This window comes from Ornithorhynchus anatinus, chromosome X1, assembly GCF_004115215.2.
Source record: "Ornithorhynchus anatinus isolate Pmale09 chromosome X1, mOrnAna1.pri.v4, whole genome shotgun sequence".
Taxonomy (NCBI): domain Eukaryota; kingdom Metazoa; phylum Chordata; class Mammalia; order Monotremata; family Ornithorhynchidae; genus Ornithorhynchus; species Ornithorhynchus anatinus.
Window position 1 is genome coordinate 54,310,383 of NC_041749.1, and position 10,790 is coordinate 54,321,172.

The following is a 10,790-nucleotide window of genomic DNA, read 5'->3' on the forward strand; positions in this document are numbered from 1 at the left end:
TCAAATGGGGGCGACAGCTTTCTTTCTTTGCCTCCACGGAGCTGGTGTTCCAGACCCAGGGGCTGTGTCTACCCAGATACAGTGCCAGCATATTTGGGGTATTCTGTATGTTGTAACAATGCCCAGAAATCTTATTCTAAGATTAAGGCTGGGCCATTGTATGGAATTCATCCAAGTCCTAAAGATTAAGGTGTGTCTACCACATGTGTAAGGTCCAATCCATGTTACAAAAAGGACAAGTAAACACTGGGATGCATCAAGGGATTTGTGGCATGCATTAAAAATTCAAGAATACTTATTCCAGCCTATTGTGGGAAGGTTCATTTAGTAGTATACTCAAATGGCAGGAAAAACCCAAAGAGTTCTTAAAAGCCTCGTTTTGACTCCAAATTCACTGGACCTGAGGAAGAGATTTTCTTGGCTATAAACTCTAGACTGTAAATTCACCGTGGGTCGGGGATTTGCCTAGCAACTCTGTTGTATCACTCTCTCCCAAGCATTCAGTACAGTGTTCTGGACCCAGTAAGTGCTCAATAAATACAGCTGAAAGTTCAGCCATGCAAAGTTTGTTCCACAGAGTTCTATGCGTTGGTGGCAAATGGATATTGCAGCTAGACTTCCAGGTTTTCCTAATAAAATGTTGTCGTTTGAGTACTGATAAGTCTTCTTTCTGAGACCATTTGGGGTATCTGGTCTGTCCCAACTGTCTGATTGTCCTGAAAAACATGGAATTGTGCTATGGGGAGTTCAGAGGGTAGTTTAAGGACTAAAAAAGTGTTTCTCTCTAGGCTCGCACAGCAGCACCTCATCTACAAGCCTAACCCCGCTGATCGTATTTCAACCCCACCCAATAGACCTTCAAAATATTGTTGCACATAAAAGCCCTCCTTGTGGTTTTCCCATTCAGAGAGTGTTTACCCAAACACTACAGAAAGCAAATAGAGGCCTGAAAAAACAATAAACTAGCTTAACAATGAATGATGTATATACCCTGGGAGAGTGAATGGCTTATTTATAAATAAGGGTGGCTTAACTATCCAGGGAGTCCATAAAACACCTATCTCCTGGGCTCTGAGGTTAAGCGGCAGGTATTAAGTCTACGTTTTCCCTTTATTTTGGTAACATGCACACTCATACTCTTCTTTCGCATGCCTTCGGAGTCGGGGCTGAGCCGCTTAACTGTAAATATTTGCGCTTTACCCCGAGTCCACCAGCTGCTAAGTCTGCAGCTGACAGACAAGTCTGTGGGTGAGTTGGAAGAAGGTACTCCTGATTTAAAAAAAAAAAGTTAACAGATTTTATGGACACGCGAGAGGGAAATGGGGAAAGAGAGGCTAGGTTACCGGGAGGAGAGTGGCTGCGAGGGACAATAAAACAAAAACAAGTTTGGAAGCCCGCATCCACTCTTTCCCTACTGGCAACAGCAGCAGCCTCCCCGTCTCCCGCCCCCAGGATCCCCAAGCGTGTCCGCAGCGGCAATCCCGAGGTCCTGGTGAAGAGTTTCCATCCCCAACTGCGCATCCGCTCCGCTTTAGCCCCGCGGAGCAATTAGTCTGCGCCTAAGCGGGAGCAGCTCCAACTCTGCAAGGCCGGGGCCAGGATGGAGAAGCAGCTGATGTCTGCCCTCCCGCTGCGGACGGCGGCAGACGACGGCGGCGGCGGCTTCGAGCCGCTGGGGAGAAGGAAAACTGGGAGGGGGAGAAGGAAGGAGGGAGGGGGGGAAAAGACGCCAAGGCGAGCGGGTAGAGGAGGTGGGGGCGCGCCGGGATCCCCAGCATCTCTTCCTCTCCCCCATCCCAGCCCCGCACTGCCCTACCTTGCTGGCCGGGGAGGCGACGCTGCGACTCAGACAGTCCAGGCGGGCGCTGTACTCAGTGAACTTCTTCTGGTAGCGCAGCGCTGTCATCTGCAGCTCCAGCTGCACGGCAGCGAGCTGGGCCACCAGCGACTTCTCCCGCTTTCCCACCCTCAGAGCCTCCTTCTTGAGCTCCTTCTCCAGGCCGGCCACCTTCGCCTGCAGCGCGCCGTTGTGCGCTTTGAGCGCCTGGAAGCAGCAATGCGCGCCCGCTCGCTGCTCCCGGTGGGTCAGCACCAAGCCGCAGCCCTGCTCGCACAAGCCCACGGGCCGGGCCTCGCAGCTCTCCCGCATGTGACTGTCCATGTCTTTGAGGTTCAGGACCTCGCTGCACCCCTTATTCCGGCAACGGGCCGGGGAGAAGTCGCACATCTCGACGTGCTCGCCCAGCTGCTGCAGCTTGACCACCCGCTCGCAGCCCCGGCCGTGGTTGTCGCATTTGATGTCCAGCTTGAGGATGAGGCTCTTGAGGGGCAGGACGTGGTTCAGCTCCTTCGTCGAGATCCTCTGACACTGGACCGGGCAGCTGCCCTGCTGGACGACCCAGGGCAAGACGCAGCCGGCACAGAACACATGACCGCAGGGAGTCGTGAGCGGATCTTCCAGAACTTTGTTGCACAGATTGCACTTGAAGTCCGGGTCCACGTCCCCGTTGAAGCGATCCAGTTCGAAGCCCATGGTCTGGGCGGGAGGAGGTGGAGGAGGAGAAAGAGGAGGGGGAGTCCGGACGGAGAGACGCCGAGCCAAGAGAAGGGGGTCGACCTCCGGAGACGGGAGAGGAGAAAGAGAAAAGCCCGTAGCCAGTCGTCAGCCAGCCACCCGCCCGGCGAAAGCCAAAGCCTCGCGGTCCCAAACTCCTACCGGCCGCTGCCGAAAGTTCTCCGAAAAGCCCAGGCGCCAAAGAGAGTTCGTACAACTGGAACGGCTCTGCTGGTCGTCATCGGAAGCAGCACCCCAGACAGGCTGGCTGCTGCGAGGCTGTCTACGGACTGAACTAATTGCTCGAGACTTCCTTGGAAATACTTTAGAGGACTCTTCGGCCGTATTGATTCGAGCCAGCGCGCACGTTTCACCAGACGCTTAAGCCAACGGCCTCTTACCCTGCAGTCGCTCGTTAAGAAGGGACGGCCCGGGGGGGCACCAGGCCGCGAAGCGTCAGAGAATACGGTATTATTGGGAGTCCCTAAGCATCCACGGGGTTATCGCGGCCCCGAGGAAATCCGCGTGCAACCTTGTTTAACCTTCTGGCGGGGGGCTGCCGACTGCTCCCCCACTTTGACATTGAAGCGAAGCCTATTTGGAGAGAGGCGGAGTAGGTGAAAAGTTGAGCAACTGGCAAAAGGCTTCTCTTCTTTAAATTCGCAGAATTTGGCCTTTGCGAATCCTCCTGGGGACTTTTCTTCCCCCTTCACCCTTCTGCGGAAACTCTAGTATGCTTTGACTCCTGATTCCTGCTTCCAAAAAAAAATCCAAATGACTTATTTCAAGTCAAATCTTGAAAATCACACTTGGGATTTTCCTCCCTTCCTTGTCCTCCCCCACCAAACGCACACACACTTTTTAAAAATTTTTATTTTTTAAGGGAACCCTGCAACCCCACCTTATTAATCCAAATTACAGGGGAGGATGAGTCTGGTTCGGCAGGTTACGACTTTAAGAATAGTAGTGAAGTAACTACACATTATTATTATTGTTAATGCTAGGAAAATGTAGTCCACACATCTGGTCTTATTCCGCCGTCATCAGTAAGGCACCACCTCAAAGCGGTGAATAAATCACTAATTCAGTGGGATTTGCAGCTGGGTGGAAGGTTCAAAATAGGTTGTCTCAGATGAGTCGGTTTGGGGCGGGGGGAGGGCGGTTCCTGGTGCAGCGCTGCGAAGTCACTATTAAATTCTTGTTATTGAGAGGAAAGTGAAGTTCTGTCCCCTCATTTGAAAGTCGAATTCTCCAGCGAGATACTGACTGAAATGGAGAAGTTATAGCCCCACATTTGTCAATTCGCTGTGAATGGGAAATCAGAATGACCTCAGCCATCTGCTAATTACTCTTTTTACATGTCTTTTATGTTTCAGCTGAAGCATCGTGACCCTTCCTAACTACTTCAGCATAGCGGAATGACATAAAGGCAGAAGATGGCAGTAAAAAAATCGAAGGGGCTTTTATTCTAGCTACCGTAAGATGAGGTTTCCACATACTGAGGCATTTTGGTTCTGCTCTTAAGTAACATACCAAGAGACGAGGAAGAAAGAAAATATGTCAACAAAGTCAGTGTGTTTTCTGGCAGACTTCACAGGTATGCTAATGTCAACAAAGCAGTAAGCTTCAAACAAAACTCATTTCGATAAAGTCATGAAGTTCCTCATCCTGTGGCATAAGATAAACCTGGACCTGGGACCTATCTCATATTCGGCTTCCTGGAAAACTTCACGAGCAATCTTTCTATGGCACCAAAAGGCACGACGAAGTTGTTAATAATTAGGCTTGGAACTTAGACTCCCTCTTTAAGCAAGGAAGCTAGTCCTTGCAATTCATCAGCTCAGAGTTACCCACTAGGAAGGAATGGAAGCTAACAGCACATCCTAATAACTGTTTGGTTAATTTGAGGAGGACAATTGTCCAAGAGGCAAGTGGGAAAAATGCTTGGAAAATGATCTTCAAGAATGACAATTCAATATTATACAGACTCGAGGATTTCAGTGTTGTATTCATAGCAGAATTTTGAGCCTATAAGTGGTGAACTGCCTGTCACTTTGAAAACAAAGGGAATCTAAGTATACACCACCTGCTGCTGGCTTGTTTTCACTTTAATGAAAGGGCACTGAAATTCAGCCTGGGGAAGGCGGTGTGGCCTACTGGAAAGCACCTGGGCCGAGCACGGGGCTGAGAATTGGGAGATCCGGATTCTAATCCCAGCTCTACCGCTGGCCTGCTGTGTGACCTGGGGCAAGGTGCTTAACTTCTCTGTGCCTCAGTTTTCTTGTTGGAAAAAGGACAAGACATCCACTCCCCCTTTTCTTAGATTGTGAGCCCCATGTGGGACAGGGACTGTGTATAATCTGATCATCCGTCTCTACCTTAGCAAACAGAGCTCACTCGATACTAAAATACCCCAATTAATAACACAAGCTCTAGACTGTAAGCTCGTTGTGGGCGGGGAATGTATCTGCTGTTGTACTCTCCCAAGTGCTCTGTACAGTGCTCTGCACACTGTAAGGGCTCAATAAATACAGGGGCATGAATGAATGAATATTTCTGATCCGTGAAGGCCAGGCTGCACATCCACGGTGTATGCTCCCCTCCTTCTCCCTTGGGGATGCCCAGGAGTTATTATGATTTAAACGATTACTAGGAAAGATGGGTGGCCCTACCCTCTCCTCCTTACCCCACTACTGTCCAGTCTTGCCCGGACTCTGGGTAGTCTTAAGCCTACCCAGTCAGGCAGCAGATGGGAAGAGACAGAAATAGGGAAATGAAAATGCCAGTAATGTTCTTTTTAATCAGAGTGATGTGACATCAGAATTCTTGGGAGGGGTTCCGAGAGGGACTAGTGGTGAACACCTCTCTAATGGATAACTGCATCCTCACGATCCAAACTCTGAACAGTAGATAACTTCTGAGTGGTGGGCTTTCGTTGTACAGAGTCATGGTTAAACTACAGAAAGGCAGTGTGGTGTAGTGGAAAGAGCATGGGCCTAGGAGTCAGAGGTTGTGGGTTCTAATTCCGGCTCCACCACTGGTCTGCTGTGCAACCTCGGGCAAGTCACTTTGCTTCTCTGTGCCTCAGTTACCTCATCTGTAGAATGGGGATTGAGACTGTGAGCCCCACTTGGGACAAGGGACTGTGTCCAACTTGATTTGCTTGTTGACCCCAACACAGTGCCTGACACACAGTAAGCGCATAACGAGCACCATCTTATTATGATGATTATTATAAATTTCTTCCGAAAAATTTCAGTTGGGAAAATACCAATGCCTGGTATAGATATGATCCTACTGTTCTGGCCTGTAGCAGATGGGGAGAAGGTGACACGGCTTGAGAAGAATGTTGAATTGATGAGAGACAGGACCCCAAGGTTAAGGGTGTTTGCCGAGTACAAATGAGAGGATCTAGCATCTCAGGTTCAGCTGATTGAACTGCTTTTTTAGCCAGAAGACTTAGCTGGGAATTATCAGGCTCGTCAGTATGTCTTCCAGAAAAATTTCCAAGTCGGGGGTAGAGAGAAAATTAGGGAAAGGGCAAGAGTATATAAAATTGACCAATCCCAATTTATTTTTCCTCTAGATGGGGAGTTAAGCCTGAATTGGATCACTGGAGTCACTATGCCGCAGTCCCACCACAAAGCCCACCTGTGTCCAACCTGATTACCTTGTATCTGTCCCAACATTTAGAACACTGCTTGACACACAGTAAGCGCTTAACAAATACCATAATTTTATTTATTTTTTATTTATAGCCCTGGAAGTCACAGCCAATTTGCACCCTAAGAACTTACCATTACTGCATACCACTCATTCCCTGGCAAGCATACATTGAAGATGAACATAATGATCATGATAAAATCCTTTTATACAAATATAAAACAGTGTTATAAAGCAGGTATACGCTTCTGCTGAATCAAATGACGGTAAATTAAATTTAACAACTGTGACCACCTACCGTCTAAATATTCACTAGCCCAGCCAAAAATTTTAGGTGCCAGGATGAATGCTGGAAAACTCCCGGTTTTTTTGCCGGGGGGTGGGGGGTGGGTAGGGGGGTTCAATAAGGCCAGTGAAAAATATGAAGACGATATTAAGAGTGTGGTCTTTTTGCATCTATATAAAGCCAGATACTGATTTCCTTCTTACCAAATCCAATGACCTCTGCTCCATCCTAATCCTCCCCGACCTCTCAGCTGCCTTCGACACTTTCAACCACCCCCTTCTCCTGGAAGCATTATTCAACCTCGACTTCACTGACACTGTCCTCTCCTGGTTCTCCTCAGTCTCTTTTGCGGGCTCCTCCTCTGCCTCCCTCCCCCTAACTGTGGATGTCCCTCAAGGTTCAGTTCTGGGTCCCCTTCTAGTCTCCATCTACACCCGCTCCCTTTATGAATTTATTCACTCCATAGGTTTCAACTACCACCTTTATGCAGATAATACCCAAATCAACATCCCCAGGCCTGATCTCTCTTCCTCTCTGCAGTCTCACATTTCCTCCTGCCTTCAAGACACCTCTACTTGGATGTCCTGCTGTCATCTTAAACTAAACATGTTCAAAACAGAACTCCTTATCCTCCCACCCAAACCCTGCCTCCTGCTGACTTTCCCATCACTGTAGACAGCACCACAAGCCGGAACCTTGGTATTATCCTTGACTCCTCTCTCTCATTCAACCCGCATATTCAGTCTATCACTAAATCCCGTTGGTTCAACCTTCACAACATTGCTAAATTATTATTATTATTATTATTGAATTCTGCCCTTTCCTTCCCATCCATACTGCTACCAGGTTAATCCAAGCACTTATCCTATCCCACTTGATTACTGTATCAGAGTCCTCTACCTCCCCTCAGCTAAGCCCTCTTTTCCATGTCCTTTCCCTCTGCTCCTCCCCCTCTCCCTTCCCCTCCCCTCAGCACTGTGCTCGTCTGCTCAATTGTATATATACTTTTATTACCCTATTTGTTAATGAGATGGACACCACCTTGATTCTATTTATTGCTATTGTTTTAATGAGATGGACATCACCTTGATTCTATTTATTGCTATTGTTTTAATGAGATGTACATCCCCTTGATTCTATTATTGCTATTGTTTTTGTCTGTCTTCCCCGATTATACTGTAAGCCCATCAGTGGGCAGGGACTGTCTCTATCTGTTCCCGATTTGTACATTCCAAGCGCTTAGTACAGTACTCTGCACATAGTAAGTGCTCAATAAATACTATTGCATGAATGAATGAATGAATGAACTCCTTGCTGACCACCCTGCCTCCTGTCTCTCCCCACTTCTGTCTATACTTCACTGCCCATGTCATTTTTCTATAAAAGCGTTTAGTCACTGTTTCCCCATTCCTCAAGAACCTCCATGGGTTGTCCACCCACCTCCAAAACAAACAGAAACTCCTTACCGTCGGCTTTAGAGCACTCAATTCCCTTGCCCCCTCCTACCTCAACTCAATCCTCTCCTACTACAACCCAGTCTCGAAACTTTGCTCCTCAGATGCCAACCTACTCACTGTACCGCATTCTGGTCTATCTCACTGTCGACCTCTCGCCCACATCCTGCTTCTGGCCCGGAATGCCCTCCCTCTTCATACCCTACAGACGATCGCTCTCCCCACCTTCAAAGCTTTATTGAAGTCACATCTTCTCCAAGAAGCCTTCCCTGACTAAGCCCTCATTTCCTTTTTTCCCACTTCCTTCTGCATTGTCCTGACTTTCTCCCCTTTACTCACCACCAACCCTCCAGCCCCACAGCACATATATCCAAAATTTCTTTGCTTATATTAATATCTTTCTCCCCCTCTAGACCGTAAGCTCATCGTGGGCAGGGAATATGTCTGTTATATTGTCGTGTTGTACAGTGCTCCACGCAAAGCGCTCAATAAGTATGATTGCTTGAAGAGACGTGATACATATTAGTCATCACTTTTTATAAACAGCTACCCATAGGGCTGCAGTCATAAAAGTAACAAGATTGAAATCTTTCGAAAGATCGTTAAATTAGCCATACAATCTCTTTATATCCTTTAGCAATGTTTATGAAGAACCACTGAAAATGTTCAGTATTCCTCTATGTGGAAATCCAAATTTTCAATTATTCTGTTTCCCTTTAAGATCTTACCAATGTGTGGCCTGGGAAGAGAAGAGAACTAGCATCTTAGGTCTCAGGCTTTTTAGTCTGCCCTGGGCCTGGCTCCTTCAGTCTCACTTTTCCAGTCTGTAAAATTGGAATCATTTTAATGTTTACTTACCTAACATATTGTTATGATTGTTAATTCACTAATTATTATTTATAAACTACCTTGAAGAGCTCTACACAGAGGCTAAGTATTATGTTTAAGCTCATTAGGAAGGTACATCTTTCACTTTTGAGTATGATAGGTTGTATGCTAATATCATCCTTTCCATGGGGACGAACCATTTACAGGTTGCTTTCATGTGTTGTCTCGCCACTGATTTATTTGACGCTGGCAGATAATAGCAACTTTCCTCTGGCTCCTGGTGCTCCTGACACCTAGTGCTCTGCATTTATTATCTCGATGTTTCAAGAACATAGACCCCTTGCTAGAAAATACAGATGACTTTGATATTGCCTTCGAGGCAGCTGTAATAATAATAATGTTGGTATTTGTTAAGCGCTTACTATGTGCCAAGCACTGTTCTAAGCACTGGGGTAGATACAAGGTAATCAGATTGTCCCACGTAGGGCTCACAGACTTCATCCCCATTGTACAGATGAGGGAACTGAGGCACAGAGAAGTTAAATGACTTGCCCAAGGTCACACAGCTGACAAGCGACGGACCCGGGATTAGAACCCATGACCTCTGACTCCCAAGCCTGTGCTCTTTCCACTGAGCCACGCTGCTTCTCTGATAATAATGTTGGCATTTGTTAAGCGCTTACTATGTGCAAAGCACTGTTCTAAGCGCTGGGGAGGATACAAGGTGATCAGGTTGTCCCACGTGGGGCTCACAGTCTTAATCCCCATTTTACAGATGAGGCCACTGAGGCTTAGAGAAGTTAAGTGACCTGCCCAAAGTCACACAGCTGACAAGTGGCGGAAGCGGGATTTGAACCCATGATCTCTGACTCCCCAGCCTGGGCTCTTTCCACGGAGCCACGCTGCTTCTCTAGGCATGAACCCCAAAGTATATAATTGTCTACTAATGTCTAACTCTTTTTCACTTTGGAAACCATAGAAGGCATCTGAAGTTATTTGACTAAGAGCAAATAGTTTTCCACTCAAGCGTTTATAGAAATGTGTTAGGCCCAAGTCGTCCATTTGTAATTTTGTGTTTCTCTGTGCCATCTCCTTCTAACTTATAATGAAGAATGATCTCTACTCTTTTAAGTACTGATGGAAATCAATTAATCAGTCAACCATTAAATGGTATTTGTGAGCACTTACTGTGTGCAGAGTATGTACTAAGTGCTTGGGAGAGTGCAGTAGAATTGGTTAGATATGATCCCTGCCCATAAGAATGGAAGAGTACTAGACAGACTAAGTGATAATGAACAGAATAAAATTCTATGTTACACTTTAACAAATAAAGTAACTTTGGTATACTTCAAAAAACTTCATTACCATGTTTTCTAAACACTCATCCCGTTGCCGGATGAAACACTAAGAAAAACTTCTGGTTATAATTCGTAAGTAATCTATAGATCTCTCTCCAATTTTTTTGGCTGTTTCTGACAAGTCACTTTGTGTTTTGGATCTAGGACTCAGTTCTCTATTGTAAGATGAAGTGGGGGAAGCCAGCCCCGTCATTTTTTTTTATGGTACTTATTAAGAACTTACCATGCTCCAGGCACTGTACCAAGTGCTGGGATAGATAAAAGTTAGTCAGGTTAGATGTAGTCCCTGGCCCGCATGGTCTCACAGTCTCAATCCCCATTTTACAGATGAAGTAACTAAGGCACAGAGAAGTGAAGTGGCTTGCCAACGGTCACACAGCAGACAGGTGGTGGAGCCGGAATTTGAACCCAGCTCCTTCTGACTCCCAGGCCCTTGCTCTCTCCTCTAGGCCATTTTACTTCAATTGCCCCAAACGGGAAAAGAAAAGAGTCCAATATATTCTTATGCCAGCAGGCCATAAGGAGGAAAAGGAGGAGGATGGTTGGGAGAGAAAAATGAGGCAAGGGAATAAGTATGAGAATGAGGGGGGATAACTCCCCCAAGCTCTTAGTACAATGCCCTGGATACAGGAAGCGCTCAATAAATA

General features: G+C 46.8%; 1 protein-coding gene and 1 long non-coding RNA gene across 2 annotated transcripts in view; one reads left to right on the top strand and one right to left on the bottom strand.

Annotated features, from left to right (window-relative positions):
• Positions 1-2,817, bottom strand: part of PDZRN3 (PDZ domain containing ring finger 3) — a 271,788-nt gene extending 268,971 nt beyond the window's left edge. The window contains exon 1 of the mRNA XM_029051249.2: positions 1,817-2,817. Within this exon, the coding sequence (XP_028907082.1) occupies positions 1,817-2,533 (717 nt within the window). The 5' untranslated portion in view covers positions 2,534-2,817. The remainder of the gene's footprint in view (positions 1-1,816) is intronic.
• Positions 2,818-2,828: 11 nt separating this feature from the next.
• LOC114806510 lies at positions 2,829-4,757 on the top strand. The gene is made up of 2 exons (XR_003754547.1): positions 2,829-3,022; positions 3,931-4,757. It is a non-coding gene; the product is annotated as an uncharacterized LOC114806510 (long non-coding RNA).
• Positions 4,758-10,790: the final 6,033 nt, after the last annotated feature.